The sequence below is a fragment of the Myotis lucifugus genome, unplaced genomic scaffold (assembly GCF_000147115.1).
Source record: "Myotis lucifugus unplaced genomic scaffold, Myoluc2.0 scaffold_178, whole genome shotgun sequence".
In the NCBI taxonomy this organism is placed as follows: domain Eukaryota; kingdom Metazoa; phylum Chordata; class Mammalia; order Chiroptera; family Vespertilionidae; genus Myotis; species Myotis lucifugus.
In genome coordinates, this window is record NW_005871226.1 from 949,202 (window position 1) to 965,665 (window position 16,464).

Here is a 16,464-nt window from a genome sequence, read left to right on the forward strand (position 1 = left end):
ATGGAAGTATTTAGCAGCTTCATTCATAATAGCCCTAAACTGGAAACAAGCCAGGTATTATTTGGCAGGTGAATGGATAAATAAATTGTGCTACCTGCATATCATGGAATAATATTCAGCAATAAAAAGAAACAAGCTATTGATACAAGTTGGATAAATTGCAAGAAAATTTTGCTGAGGGGGGAGGAGGATTAGAAATTGGCATTCTGCATGATTTTATTTCTATAACATTTGAAAATAAAAATTTTATACCCAAAACAGATATGATTTACTGAAGCTTCACCTTTCTCTGACTCTGACCTCTAGACCCTATTTTAAAAGGGGTCATCTGAGTAGGCCAGGCCCTCCACGCTTTAGGGGAGGGTGTACGTACTAACATAGTGGGAATCTTGGGAGTCAACCAGGGGTTTAGGTAACTTGTCTGACCCCAAAGAGGTTGAGCTCTAGGCTCCAGCCGGTACAATTTCAGTTTGGTAGCATTTTCTAACAGTATCAAATTATAGAACATATACATTTGTAAAATACTTGATTTGAGCTCTAGTAAGTGTTATTTATTGACTTGTTTTAAGTTGAGATTGTTTTCATAATGGCATACCTCATGATATTCTGAATCTAGTTGAACTTCAGACTTTGTTCTTTAGCATATAGCTGAAGAAATAATTAATATTTTAAAGAATCTTGGTGAAAATCTTGACTTAATGCTGCTGACGTTTTTCCCATTTGGAAAGAGGGTTCTGTGCACATAAACAGGCTTTTGTGCTGGAGATAGCCGAGCTGTTGCCAATGCGGAGTTCTAGTTTTTTTCCTTCCCATGCCCTGTTGCTCCACCCTCTGAAAGTCACTGAAATGGTTTTAGAGCATTTCCTTCTAGAGGGATCTCTTCCTCACACTTACTTTTAAAAAGTACGAATTTTAAGTTTAAGAGTCAAAGAGATGTTGATTTTCTGCCTAATTTTTTTTGGTGCTTTTACCTGGGCTGGATTACTCACTTGAGTAAGAGCCCTTTATGAAAGCTGCATTCAGGAGCACTTTTGAAAATAAACGATGGCGTGCTCACCATTTAGCTTGCCAAGCGTTCCTTGAAAAAGCAGGTAAGTTCTATTGAAAATGTGTCTTTTTGTTCTTTGGTATTTGCAAACATGTGACTAGACCTGTAGCATTGCGTGTTCTGTCTCTTTACACAACTGGTTCTCTGCACTTGGGACTGTATCTGAATGTGCGCTGGGCAGAGGGCTACGCTTGTGTCTTCCTAGGCAGAGGCAGGCATGTTCTCAACAGAGGGAGCTATATGTGTCTTTATTGCTCTGTTTTCCTCAGAGCCTTCGCTCTTCTAGATGCAGCTAGCTGTTAAACACAAAACACATGCACACTTAGAGGCTGTACAGATTCAGTGAAAACGTAGAGAACCAGGATGTCTAAATGGCGCAGCAGTGTAGGCCATTCAGTTCAATTTCAGTATGGCTTTCAGTGCAACTAAAATAACTTTTCTGTCTTTCTCATTTTTTAAAGCAAAATAACTGAGGAAATCTAATTCTGTACTCGGAAATTCATGTAAACATTGGTGCTTTAAAAATGGTAATGCTAAACTCAAGTTCCTTCACTCTGAACTGATCCCAGGATTCTTTCCCATAATTAGGAACAGATCAAAACCTATAACTGCGAACTGGGGGAATTTGAAACTAACTATAAAAGTCTTTGTAGATGCAGTTAAAAAAAAACACCTACCCAGCCTGAAAGAGCCTGTGTGTAGTAGGGTGGAGGGTATGTTGGGGCTAGTTGTGCCTGTTTTCTGGTCAGCTGCTCCTGTGGGTGAGCGTCCCTCCCTCAACCCTGCTTTCTGAATGTGATCCTAGGTGTTCTCCCCAGTGAGCAGGCACTCAGCTAGCTCAGCCAGGACCATCATTTGGGAGGATAGGTATTCAAGGTAGAGAATGATCAGACAGATGTGCGAGGGGGGAAGGTGGGTAGAGAAGCTGGGATTCTGGCTTGTTACTGGCTCTGCAACAGAGGTTGTTATTGTAATGTGGAACTAATATTAAAGCCCTCTCCATGCCGGCTGTTTCATCTGTTACTTTATGTAAGAGGCTAGTGTTCACAAGTGAAGGCAAAACAGAATTTGTATTGAGAACCAGGCATTCGTTTAGATTTTAGAGTTATGTTTATGGGTGCTAGCAGGATTGCTATACTGAGCAAAGGATATATGAAACTTTTATTGACCCAGATATACTTTTTTAGTAAACGCTTTATTGAGATATAATTTACATACCATCCAGTTCACCCATTTAAAGTGCACAATGTAGTGTTTTTTAACATATTCACAAAATTGTGCAACCATGACCGCATCAATTTTAGAATATTTTCATCACCTAAAAAAAGAAATCCCATACCCATTAGTAGTCATTTCCCATTTCTCCTTCCCCTCAGCCTCTGAAAACCACCAGTCTACTTTTTGTTTCTATGGATTTGCCTATTCTGGACATTTCATATAAATTGAATCACATAATATGTGGTCCTTTGTGACTGGCTTCTTCATTTAGCTCAGTGTTTTCAAAGTTCATCCGTTTTTAGTATGTTTCAGTACTTCATTCCTTTTTAAGATTGAATAATGTTCCATTGTATGGATATACCACATTTTATTTATCCATTCATCTGTTGATGGATACTTGGGTTGTTTCCACTCTTTGAATATTATGAATCGTGTCAGATATACTTTTAATGTTTGTAGTAATTGTGTAATAATGATGCCGATGTATATACAAACCTCCTGGTGTTAGATATCTGTGCCTTAAGGGTTTTAAGAATTACAAAGCTATGAAATAACTTAAAATTAAACTACATAAAATATAAATATTTCCTTGCTTCAAGTGGCATTCAAGGCTCTTGTACTACCTTGTGGTTTTCATCATGATCATCACCTATTATTCCCTTTTTTTGAAAGTCTCTCTTTTGCTTTTCATCTGTGGCTGTTTGTTGTGAGCGTTTCAATGACATTGTTCCCTTGGGTTTCCTCTGGACCTTTCTCCCTGGGCAGTCTCATCTGTGAACATCATCTGTAGCTAAAATGGATAAATCCCCGTCTCTCGCAGACCTCTCTCTTGCGCTCTCCATTGCCAGGACCCACTAGGCTTCCTTTAATGTCCATGCACTCAGCAGTTTCTGGCTCAGAGCAGCAGCCATGGATGGATAGCAGGAGCTATGTCAGGCACTGTGCTCCTGGTTGGGGAAGGGAGTGAGTGTCCTGTGTCGCCTGAGTCTGAGTGAGGAGGGGTAACCTCAGAGCTGAGTCTTAAGGAACCTGGGGTCAGGGAGTGAGTGGGGAGAGGACATGCCAAATCACTTTCAAGAACTACAGGAGTTTAGCAGAACTGAAGTTATGGTCGTCCTATGAGCAAGATGCTGGAGGGCTAGGCAGAGGGTGTCATGAAGAGACTGGAGGTTTCTGCTGAGGGATTTGAACTGTAGTCTGAAAACCACGGGGGGGAGCGGCGGTCATTAAAATGCTTTAAGCCAAAAAGTGACAAAGATCAGTGTTTTTGAAAGGCCCCTCTGGCAGCAGTTTGGAGAATAGATTGGAAGGAGCCAGGCGGGAGTTGCGGTTTGCAGGTAGAATTCCTGTTTAGAAACCCAGGGCAAGGTTTCACTGATGACCCATAGACATAGCCCATGGCAGCTTCCTTTCCTTATCTGCGCCTCCACAACCTAGACTTGTCTGGTTTTCACTACACAAAAATTCCCTTAAGGGCAAGGACAGTGTTTTATATTTCTGTACCCTCAGTTTATAGCATAGTGTTAGTCAGTTGTAGACACTCCATAAATGTTGCTAGATAGATGCATAGTTGTGAGTTACAAGAGATTTAGGCTTGGTATCAGAACTTTCTCTTTTTTTGCAACTTTCATAACTTCTTTAAAGGTCCTCTGACAGCTTTCTCTGATGTTGTCAGAGTGATTGCTGACCTCTGCTAAGGAACTAGCTGGGTTGGAGACCAAGAATTTGTCATCCCAGTCTCCGCAGTGTGGTGCTGATGACTGAATTGTTTTAGATTGGAATTTTGTCAAAAGAATTGAGAGGCAGGAGAAAAGGAAAGGATGAGGACACAAACATTCCTGATTTTAGAGAGGGTAGTTAGGAGATACTGTCTATATTGAAATATGTAAGAATGAAATGAGCCCGGCAGCATGGCTCAGTGGTTGAGCGTCAGCCTATGAACCAGGCGGTCACGATTCAATTCCCAGTCAGGGCATATGCCCGGGTTGCAGGCTTGATCCCCAGTAGAGGGCGTGCAGGAGGCAGCTGATCAATGATTCTCACATTGATGTTTCTATCTTTTTCTCCCTCTCCTTTCCTCTCTGAAATCAATAAAAAATATATATTTTTTAAAAAGAATGAAATGCTAGAAAGTCTGGGATTAGCTTCAAAATAATATCACTGGGAAAAGTGGGTAGAGTATGGATGAAACATGATTGGCCATTAGCTGGTCATTATTAAAGCTGGGTTATGAACACATGGGATTCGTTACACTATTCTCTCTACGTTTTTATAAAGTTTAAAAATTTCCATAATAAAAAATGTGGAAAAAGATAATACAAGTGATAGAACAAGAAATAAAGATACAAGTATATTATTTGTCCTCCTAAAGGTAGCTACAGGAATGTGCCTCAGCTAGGCCTGCAGCCTAGGCCAGCTGGGATAGGTCCCAGAACTGCCCTTCTGTTTTGCTTTACAGGAAGCACACAGCATTGCACCGGGAGGGTTTTACCATTTATCGGCCACTGCTGGGAAGTCTCTAGAACAATCATGGATTGAGGGCAAAACTCCTTCTCCCTTAGCCCAAGATACCTCACCCTGATGAAAGTGGGGGGAGGCCTTCCCCACGAGCTACTGACTTCACCCCCAAACAGGGGTGCATCAAAGGCTGTGAGGCCTGAAACGCTACCATGCAGTGAGCCATGACTGTATTTTCTCCTGCTTCTGCAGTTGTGGGTAACAGGCACTTCTTCTCCCTGTAGCTAAGGGTGTTCTATCCCTTTCCTGTCTTTGTTGGAATCTTTCTATCACCATCACCCTTAGGATAACAACATAGACACAAACAGAGGCACTAAAAACAGTGATATAACTATACTGGAAAAGGGGAGAGGGGGTAATGGCCTGAATCACTTTCTATTATAGCAGGAAGTCAGGGAGTAATGCCTAACATGGCTAAATCAAGAAAGAACACATTAAAAAATATATATATTAGTGATATAAAGGCAACCCTCAGAAGAACTAAAAAGAATCCTAATTAGCCCGGCCAGTGTAGCTCAGTGATTAAGCCTCGACCCATGAACCAGGAGACCAGGGTTCGATTCCCGGTCAGAGCACATGCCCGGGTTGCAGGCTTGATCCCCAATAGAGTGCGTGCAGGAGGCCCATAAGGGATGTACAAGAGGCAGCCGATCAATGATTCTCTCTTGTCATTGATGTTTCTACCTCTCTCTCCCTCTCTTTTCCTCTCTGAAATAAATTTAAAAAGAAAAGAATCCTAATTAAAGGTGGGGTCCTCTGGAGAGAAGCCTTAAGAAGAAGAGGGGAGAGCAGAAACCATTGCTTTGTATCATTTGCCCTTTAGTACTTGTTGATACTTCAACCAACTGTGTGTCATTCTTAATGCTTTCTAAATTATTAATGAGCATGATAAAATGGAATAGGAATTCTGGAGAGGTGAAAAGGAATGGCTGGAAGGAAACTTGGGGAAGAAAGCACAGAGCAGTATTGAGGTGGGAGGTTGGGAGTGGACAGATGGTGAGTGTTAGCTTGCATGTCAGGAATGAGTGGCTCGGTGGTATTCACCACCCTGGGGCTCTGGCCAGAGCTTGGGTATACAGATTTTGTGCCAGCACAAACCAGCATTTGGTGGGTGGTGTGTGAGGCCAGGTAATGAGCACTGGGATTCAGTCCAGGGCCTGTGGTCTCAACATAAAGTTTCATATAGAACTTTGGGGGTTGTTTGTTTGTTTTTTAAAGAAAGTTATTTTGTATCATAGCAAAACTCAAAGAGCTGGCAGCACTAGACCCAGGTTAGAATATGCTCAGCCAGTGGTCACAGAATCTTCCATCCTCAGCACAGCTGAGGCCTGAGTGGAAAGCTGTTTGCAGACAGGCCTAAGTTCTTATGGGAGAAATCAGTCCTCTCCTGGCTTCCAGCCTTGCAATGACCAGAACTGTGTGGCAAGATTGGCATGGTGAAGCCAGGAGCCCAGATGGCAGGCATGTCCACTTCAGCACTTCTGGGTCCTAATGTGAGACTTTCAGCATCTGCAGAGGTTGACCTCTCAGGGAGATCCCAGCAGCAGAGGGGCTGTAGTCTTGGTGGGCTCCCAAACCAGGTCGAGCTGAGCCCTGGTGGAGCTGCTGGCCTCGAGGCCACGGAGCAGCCCACAGAGTTTCTGCTGGGTACACACAGACCTTGGGTTTTCTCAGAGCCTGACGGGTGCTGCTTCAGAGTCAAGATTGTATCGCCTCACAGGGTGTCCAGCTGTCCTTTCCCATCCTCTCCCTGTCTTGCACGCTCTAACAATGAAGATCATTCTTGTGAAGATAAAAGATTAGAGGCCTTTTCCTGTTTTTTCAATCCTTGTATATTAAAAGGTGGTCTTTCCCTACGCATTCAATAGTCATTCACATACTCGTTCACTTAAGTTTTTGAGTACTTGCTTTATAAATTGCACCTAATATCTGTAACATGTTTTTAAAAAAATAGGTAGTGGAGTATAAGAAAGTTCTTATTTTTCTTATTTTAGAATATGCTTGGGCTCAGCCTCTTCATACTATAGTTTATAAATTCATTTTCAGCCCTGTGGATAGAGTGTCGGCCTGCGGACAGAAGGGTCCCGGGTTCGATTCCGGTCAAGGGCATGTACCTTGGTTGCGGGCACATCCCCAGTGGGGTTGTGCAGGAGGCAGCTGATCAATGTTTCTCTCTCATCGATGTTTCTAACTCTATCCCTCCCCCTTCCTCTCTGTAAAAAAATCAATTAAAAATATATATATATTAAATTCATTTTCAGCTTGTGTTCACAGAGCTCCATTCCCTTCTCTCAGGGATGTGTGGAAACCTCGGGGCTTAACAGACCAGAGATCTGGGGAAGGACCTCTGATCTGCATTCACTGACTGCTCCCAGCACTCTGGCCCATGGCCATGAGGTTTGTCTGAAGGCAGCTGTCCTCACTCCCATGTGTGTGACAGGCTTGGACACAGAATAAGCACTGAGGCTCCAGAACCCCAGGCCCACCATGCAGTCACCCCACATTCCTTGGCACCCCCTATTCCTTGGCACTTTCAAAACTCTAAAATATCCTCTGCATTCCCTCCATTTCCCAGTCTCAAGGTTTGGGTCTTGCCTCTCTTTATTTCAAAGTACTATTCTCTCTTCCTCTACCCTCATCCTTCCCCTCACTCCTACCCTGGGAAAGATCCAAGTTATTTTCTTTTGGGGCCAAACCTTTCAAGTAAAAACATTAAAAAATTTTTTCCAGTGCAATTTATGAAACTAACTAAATTGTTCAGGGGAAGGAGTGAGGGAAGAGAGTTTTAGAATAATTCTTATTTCAGAGTTTCCTGAAGTGTGGCCTCTGGACACCAGCATCAGAATCACCTGGGGAGCTTCCTACAGAAGTAGGAATAGGGCCAGGGGTTCAGACTTTGTGGCAAGCTCTCCAGAGTTGAGAACCCTGCTCTAGTTCTTAGAATGCAAAGGTGCATCTGCTTTAGTGTGGGAGGTGGGGAATTACCATTTTATTCTTTCTCCTACAGGAGTTAAAAAGTCAGATATTGATATCTTTGTAGACCAGCGGTTCTCAACCTGTGGGTCGCGACTCCTTTGGGGGTCGAATGACCCTTTCACAGGGGTCGCCTAAGACCATCCTGCATACCAGATATTTACATTATGATTCATAACAGTAGCAACATTACAGTTATGAAGTAGCAACGAAAATAATTTTATGGTTGGGTCACAACATGAGGAACTGTATTTAAAGGGCCAGAAGGTTGAGAACCACTGTTGTAGACAGAAGAATACAAGAATCATCTTTTCCAGGTTATCTCTATATACACAGGTAGCATATGATTTCCCCCAGCCTTTAAAAGAAGTGGATCAAGTGTTGGAGAGAATGTAGAGAAGAGAGCCATTTCCCAGTGGATGATGGGGTGGCTGAATGAGAAGGGAGGACACTCTGGTGACAGGAAGATCAAGTGCAGTAATACAGCCACCTGAAAACACTTGTTTGGCTGACGCACAAAATTAGTGCTTAGGCAGGGCAGGTCCACCATATCCTACCCCAAGTCTGAAGGCTAGCTGGGCTTCAGAGTTTTGTTTTTTAGAATTTATTTAACACACACTGAGCACCCCACCCCCCCACCTTCTGCAAGCACATCTTAATCAAACATGTCACTGAAAATTGAGTCGGCAGCAGGTGTGTAAATGTACAGGGACATAAATTCTAGATGTCCTGGAGTGTGGAGAGTGATACCTACTATTTGGAAAGGGAGAATAATGACATTGGGAGCTTAATTTACTCAGAGACACTGAACCATACAACAGATTGACAAACTTCAGAGGGAAGGTCGGGGGTGGGAAGAGATTAACCAAAGAACTTAGATGCATATGTACATAATCCATGGACAGACAATAGTGCATTGAAGGCCTGGGAAGGGGGTGGATTCGGGGTGGAGGGGGTTCATGGGGGGAAAAGGGGGGGCATCAATAATACTTTCAACAATAAAGACTTGCCCTAACTGGTTTGGCTCAGTGGATAGAGCGTCGGCCTGCGGACTGAAAGGTCCCGGGTTCGATTCCAGTCAAGGGCATGTACCTTGGTTGCGGGCACATCCCCAGTAGGGGGTGTGCAGGAGGCAGCTGGTCTATGTTTCTCTCTCATCGATGTTTCTAACTCTCTATCCCTCTCCCTTCCTCTCTGTAAAAAATCAATAAAATATATTTAAAAAAAAAACAATAAAGACTTAAACAATAAAAGCTTTTAATAAAAAAATAAAAGATAAATAAATTGTAATGAGATTCTTCTCTGAATTAGATTTTATTATAAAAATTCTCATTTTTAGTATCAGAAAAGTCCATAAACACATTTAAACATTTTTATAATAATCATGAAAAAAAAGTCTGATTGGTATAGCATCTTGAAAAATAGAACTCAAAAGTATAAAAAAATGTTTATTTTAATTTTATAGTTAAAATTTAAATTAGCCCAGCTGGTATGGCTCAGTGGTTGAGCATTGACCTATGAACCAAGAGGTCATGGTTTGATTCCCAGTCAGGGCACATGCCCAGGTTGCTGGCTCAATCCCCAGTAGGGGGCATGCAGGAAGCAGCTGGTCAGTGATTCTCTCTTGTCATTGATGTTTCTATCTCTCCCTTCCTCTCTGAAATCAATAAAAATATATTTTTAAAAATTAAATTATGGATGCAACCATGAGCCACTTCTTAGAAGAAAACTCAATCATATGTTACTGAATTATGGGGGAAGTGAGGTCATTATTTTTCCAAGTATCATATTTATTCAGCAAATGTTTATTAAGCACCTCTTACATGCCAATCTTGCTTGAGGTACTAAGATATAGTAATCAGCAGCAAAGTCCCTGTGCTCATGGATCTTATTTTCTAGTGAAAGAGAAAGACTATAAATAAATGCACATATAAGGGCTGAAGAAAAATCAAACAAGGTAAGGAGATAGAGTTGTGGCTTCAGTTGTGTAGGGGTGCTTGGAGTTCAGTCTTCCTCTTCACATGTGACTTCACAGCATGAGTAAAAAAAAATAGTCACAAGGGCTTCATCAGTTTTCCAAGATCCTCTCTTAATCCTATTAAGAGTATTTTGAAGGGCTTACATCTGTATCCTTTATCCATCTTCAGTTGACAATTCTGCCATCTTTGTCAGTGGTTTTATGTGATCAGTTCTCCAACAGCACTTTCACTAAAATCTCATCTTTTGTAAATTGATTTCGCAGTTGGTTTGCATGTCACAATCTGTGAGTAGGCACTGCCCAATTCATGCTTGTTGCACTTCCCTTCACTCTCAGCACTTCTTAGTTTGGACAATAAGTTCATCACTCTTTCAATTAAACATTAATCAATTAAGACTAACACAGTGGGTGGAGTGTTAAGCAGGGCGAGATGTTTCTAAGTGGTTGATCCGTTCATAAACATTTTTATATGATGACTTTTGCTTTCCTAGGAAACCCTGTAACTGTGGAGACTTAGATGATAAACATTCAACAAAATAGGGCCCCTTTTAGAATAATGTGAATCTTGGGTACCAGCCACAGTGGCAGCCAGCTTATATAAGCTTGTTATAACTTTAAATTGGATGTGAATGTGGTGTGACCCTCCTTTACCAAGCCCTGGGGGAGCTGCCCTGAGGCGTAGACCCATGGACACTGATAGATCCTCAGAGGGTGCCATTGGCATCCAAACCTTTTGGCATCCCACAATAATTGAAAGCATCTCATGGGTTTCTTTTAAATGTAAACACTGAGGACATACTATGTTTTAAGAAATTAAACTTTATAAGCAGCATTGAATGGACTAGAACAGGGGTGGGCAACCCCTGGCACGTGTGCCAAACATGGCACGCCAGTAGCTTTTGCTGGCACGCGAAACCCTCTCTTATAATCTTCCATTTACAATTTTTTTCTTAATATCAACTTTTTTATTTTTCAGATAAATTCAGTGTAGGTGCATCTTAGATAAACAAATAATTTTACATAACAAATTATCTTAAAGACCATAGACATGGATTGACGAGAGAGGAGAAGAGCAATTTCAATAGTGTCGAAAACAAACTATTGAGGACTTGGAATGCCATTCCAGAAAATATTAGACTTAATAAATGAATTCGGCAATGTAGCAGGATACAAAATTAATGCCAAGATATCCATGGCATTTCTTTACACCAATAGTGAACTTACAGAAAGTGAGACTAAAAAAGCAATCCCATTTACCATCACACCAAAAAAATTAAGATACCTAGGAATAAACTTAACTAAGGAGGTAAAAGACTTATATGCGAAAAACTACAGGACACTGAAAAAAGAGATAGAGGAAGACATAAACAGATGGAAGAACATACCGTGTTCATGGATTGGTAGAATCAACATCATCAAAATGTCCATACTACCCAAAGCAATCTATAGATTCAATGCAATCCCCATTAAATTACCAACGGCATATTTCACAGATCTAGAACGAACTCTCCAAAAATTCATCTGGAATAAAAAAAGACCTCGAATAGCTGCAGCAATCCTGAGAAAGAAGAACAAAGTAGGTGGGATCTCAATACCAGATATCAAACTGTATTACAAAGCCACTGTTCTTAAAACAGCTTGGTACTGGCACAAGAACAGACATATAGATCAATGGAATAGAATAGAGACCCCAGAAATCGACCCGAACCACTATGCCCAATTAATATTCGACAAAGGAGGCAAGAGTATACAATGGAGTCTAGACAGTCTCTTCAATAAATGGTGTTGGGAAAATTGGACAGATACATGCAAAAAGATGAAACTAGACCACCAACTCACCATACACAAAAATAAACTCAAAATGGATAAAAGACTTAAACGTAAGACGGGAAACCATAAAAATACTAGAGGAATCCACAGGCAGTGAAATCGCAAACATATGCCAAAGGGATTTCTTCTCTGATAATGCTCCTAGGGCAATGGAAACTAAAGAGAAAATAAACAAATGGGACTACATCAAAATAAAAAGCTTTTGCACAGCAAAGGAAACCATCAACAAAACAACAAGAAGACCCACTACATGGGAGAACATATTTGCCAATGATATCACCGATAAGGGTTTAATCTCCAGCATTTATAGGGAACTCATGAAACTTAACAATAGGAATATAAACAATCCAATAAAAAAATGGGCAACGGACCTAGACAGACACTTTTCAAAAGAGGACATACAGAAGGCCGAAAGACATATGAAAACATGGTCAAAGTCACTAATTATACGAGAGATGCAAATCAAAACGACAATGTGGTATCATCTCACACCTGTCAGAATGGCTATCATCAACAAATCAACAAACAACAAGTGTTGGAGAGGATGTGGAGAAAAAGGAACCCTTCTGCACTGCTGGTGAGAATGCAGACTGGTGCAGCCACTGTGGAGAACAGTATGGGGCTTCCTCAAAAAACTAAAAATGGAACTCCCATTTGACCCTGTGATCCCACTTCTAGGAATATAACCCAAGAAAACAGAAACACCAATCAGAAAGGATATATGCACCCCTATGTTCATAGCAGCACAATTCACCATAACTAAGATTTGGAAACAGCCTAAGTGCCCATCAGCAGATGAGTGGATTAGAAAACTGTGGTACATCTACACAATGGAATACTATGCTGCGGTAAAAAAGAAGGAACTCTTGCCTTTTGCAACAGCATGGATGGAACTAGAGAGCATTATGCTAAGTGAAATAAGCCAGTCAGAGAAAGATAAATACCACATGATCTCACTCATTTGTGGATTATAGAGAACAACATAGACTGATGAACAGGGACAGATCCAAAGACAGAGAAACAGCGATCAGACTATCAATCCTCAGAAGGAAAGTAGGAGAGGGAGGGGGTAAGGGGAAGAGATCAACGGAAGGACTTGTATGCACGCATATAAGCCAAACCAATGGACATGGACAACAGGGGAATGAGAGCATGAGTGTGTGTGTGGAGGGGGGGGAGGTTGGGGGTTAATGGGAGGGATGAGGACACATTTGTAATACCTTAACTAATAAAAAATTTAAAAAAACAACAACTTTGCAACAGTGTTACTCTTCATGTTTTCATCCACATAACGCTTGTGAATCTTTGTTCTCAGTGATTAATTTTGTTAAGTCTCATAATAGGAGTAGCCTGACGGATGAAAGTAGTAGCTCGTGCATATCTCTGAAGGTCACGAAATATAAACCTGATGTGAAATCTCTGTCATCAGTGATGCAGCAGCAAAAGTCCCACTGATATTATCAAACAGAGTCATAACGTTTTCTGTCGGACTATCAGTGTACATGTATACATTAAAAAATAAATGTATTTTTCATCATCATATACTGTGTTTTTGTCGCTCGAATGAATTTTATTATTTCTTCAAGGTTCTTCACATATGTACACCTTAAGAGATATCAAGTAGGCATAACATGTTCTCAATGTTCTCAGGTTCGATTCCCGGTCAGGGCACATACCCAGGTTGCAGGTTTAATTCCCGGTCGGGGCCGCTGTGGTAGGCAACTGATTAATGTTTCTTTCTCTCCCTCTCTCCTTCTTTCCCTCTCTATAAAATCATTAAAAAAGAGTGCAAAGCATTGTGTTGCTGTTGTGCTGGGGCCTGGGTGTAGCACTTTTCTTGCATTACTGCTGGATGGGAGTTGCTTCCTGACAGAGATAAGGGATTGGTGAGATTAGTAAAAATCATTTCTTTGATTGTCATACATATTGTCTGTACTATAACACTTATTCAGTTATTCAATAACTAGAGGCCTGGTGCATGAAAATTCATACACTGGAGCGAGGGTCCCTCTGCCTGGCCTGCCCCCTCTCACAGTCCAGGAGCCCTCAGGGCGGGAGGTGAACTGGTGATCAGAGGAAGGCGACGCCCCATCACACCTCTGCTGCTGCCACTGCTGGCAGCGCAAGCCTCAGCCGGCCCTGGTTACCTGAACCTCTGGTGGCCCTGGGCGGCTGGGCAGCCACCATCCGAGGCTTGCCTGCACCTCGGGCGTCGGCTGGGCAGCTACCATCCGAGGCTTGCCTGTGCCTTGTGCAGGCCCTGGGCAGCTGGGGGACTGAGGGGACTGGGGGACTCTGGAGGCAGGCATGTGGAGCGGCTGGGCCCGCCTGGCTGTGGGCCCAGCAGGGCTGAGTGGACTGGGCACTGTCATCTTGTGGCTGTGGGTGCCGCCATCTTTGAGGGCAGGCAGTCAATTAGCATATTCCCTCCTTATTGGCTATGGGCGCCACCATCTTTGAGGGCGGGACAGCAATTAGCATATTCCCTCCTTATTGGCTGTGGGTGCTGCATCTTTGAGGGAGGGGCAGTCAATTAGCATATTCCCTCCTTATTGGCTGTGGGCACCGCCATCTTTGAGGGCGGGGCAGTCAGCGTATTCCCACCTTATTGGCTGTGGGCGCCACCATCTTTGAGGGAGGGGCAGTCAGTTAGCATATTCCCACCTTATTGGCTGTGGGCACCGCCATCTTTGAGAGTGGGGCAGTCAGTTAGCATATTCCCACCTTATTGGCTGTGGGCACCGCCATCTTTGAGGGAGGGGCAGTCAGTTAGCATATTCCCACCTTATTGGCTGTGGGCGCTGCCATCTTTGAGGTGGGACAGTCAGCATATTCCCTCCTTATTGTCTGTGGGCGCCACCATCTTTGAGGCAGGGCAGTCAGTTAGCATATTCCCTCCTTATCGTCTGTGGGCGCCACCATCTTTGTGACAGTGGGGCAGTCAATTAGCATATTCCCTCTTTATTAGATTGTTTTGTCTATAGTATCATTCTCTCTTCAAGGAGGGCTCTGTTCCCCTAAAAAAAAAAAAAAAAAAGCAGGGACTACACCATAATAGCTGGCAGGCACTGCAGGTAATAAGGACATGATTGTCATACTTAGTAATAAATCCTGAGTTGCACATTTTTTCATATTCTAATATCTGAAACCAAGGTGAATCTTAGAGTTAATGATTTTAAAAGCATTTTAACATAGTTTAATTGGCAGTGTTTTTTCTTAATAGTACACAAAAGAATGTCTCTTTTAGACAGTGGTTTTTGATTAACTACACTGGATATTTTATATTCTTGCTATAAAGACTATTCACTGTATAATGAAATTATTTAAATTCCAACTGATGTTATGTTGATTGTCAGGTGATACTCAGTATAGTAAGATTTGAGATATGGTTAAAAAAAGACATTATCCTGAAATGAGTACATACTGAGCACATAAATGTCAAAGGAATGAGGGGCATGAGATGAGGCTGCCCTCCACACTGTAGATCAAGAATTGGAATTGGAAGCAAACCAGCTGAGTATTTTGTCTGGATGAAGGCACAGGAGGTAGCAAGCAAACTGACTTGCCTGTCATTAGTGTGAGGTCTTCAGTTTCAGCCTCTAAGACCTTGGGTTTGTTGTCATGAGCAGAACCACGGAGGAGGTTGTGGAAGCCTCGGAATACAGTAAGTGCTTAACGTCATTGATGGATTCTGTGACTTACGCAAAACAACATATAACAAAACCAATGTGACCGTAGTCTAATTGATAGAAACAAGAGTTAAGTTCCTGTGGCATCTCATCAACGTTATAAGGACAAAACGTTATTGGAGGACCTGCTGTATTACTTTTGGGTTGGCAGTTAAACAAGAGAAGGAACTAAAGGGATGAGGCACTTTTCCTCAAGTGAAAAAAATTACATTAATCTCTTGTTTAGAATTGAAAGTATGTTTTCAACTTAACTATTGAACCAAAAAGACTGAGTTAATGGTACAGTTTTATAACCACCTAATCACACTACTGTTTCTCTGCCACAGATTGCCTTCTCCCAGCACAGCAATTTTATGGACCTGGTACAGTTCTTCGTGACTTTTTTCAGGTAATTTCACTCATACAAACTATATCTGTTCTTTCGATTGAGGTACTTAATTCTATTAATTATCAGCTCATGAAAAATAAATGAATAATCCTGAGTTTGCACAACAGACCAAACTAATTGTATTTATTTCCTGAAAAGTTACATGTCAGTAACAGTAGTGTAAAGTCAGTCTCATCTGATAAAATGAAAACATTTGCTTGGCATGTTCTGGCTTTTTTGAGGCAGCTTTTCATGTACCCTATACTAAAATGGAGATAATTTGGCTCTTTATATGAAGAGAATGTGGGATTGAAACAATAATTAATAATTACTGGTGTGTGCTATATATATGCTTCCTTTTGTTCAAGAAATGATTCAGGTGATTATCCAGAGTTTTAAAGCTAAAATGACTTGTTAAGCCCTTGGAATTTTTTTATTATAGTTTTTAAAATTTTATTTTTATGAAAATACTATATACACATAACTGGAAAAGACAAGTGATACAGTGCTTATAAGAGAAAGCAGCAGCATCCTGCCCCCCACCTTTCAACCCCTCCCTTTTTCCCAATTTAAACGGCTTTAGCTGTTTTTCACTTATCCAGGCTTACTCTGTTTCTTGATTTTTCAGTTCGGTTATCTTTTGATGGCCTACTGAAGACGTCTTTATTACCTTAGGTTACCTCACCCAACAACTCCCCTACACTACAAAAACATATATAATCCCTTCCTCCCATTCATTCCATTTAGTACATCACAGTGCTTGGCTACATCAATCATCTCTGTTTATGTTGTTACTAGAGGCCCAGTGCACGAAATTCGTGCACTGGGCGGGGGGGGGGGGGGG

At 41.7% G+C, this 16,464-nt stretch overlaps 1 protein-coding gene across 1 annotated transcript in view; it reads left to right on the plus strand.

The window, feature by feature from the left end:
• Window positions 1-16,464, plus strand: part of ATRN (attractin) — a 145,714-nt gene that overhangs the window by 111,374 nt on the left and 17,876 nt on the right. The window contains exon 26 of the mRNA XM_023760305.1: window positions 15,580-15,641. Coding sequence (XP_023616073.1) covers window positions 15,580-15,641 — 62 coding nt within the window. The remainder of the gene's footprint in view (window positions 1-15,579; window positions 15,642-16,464) is intronic.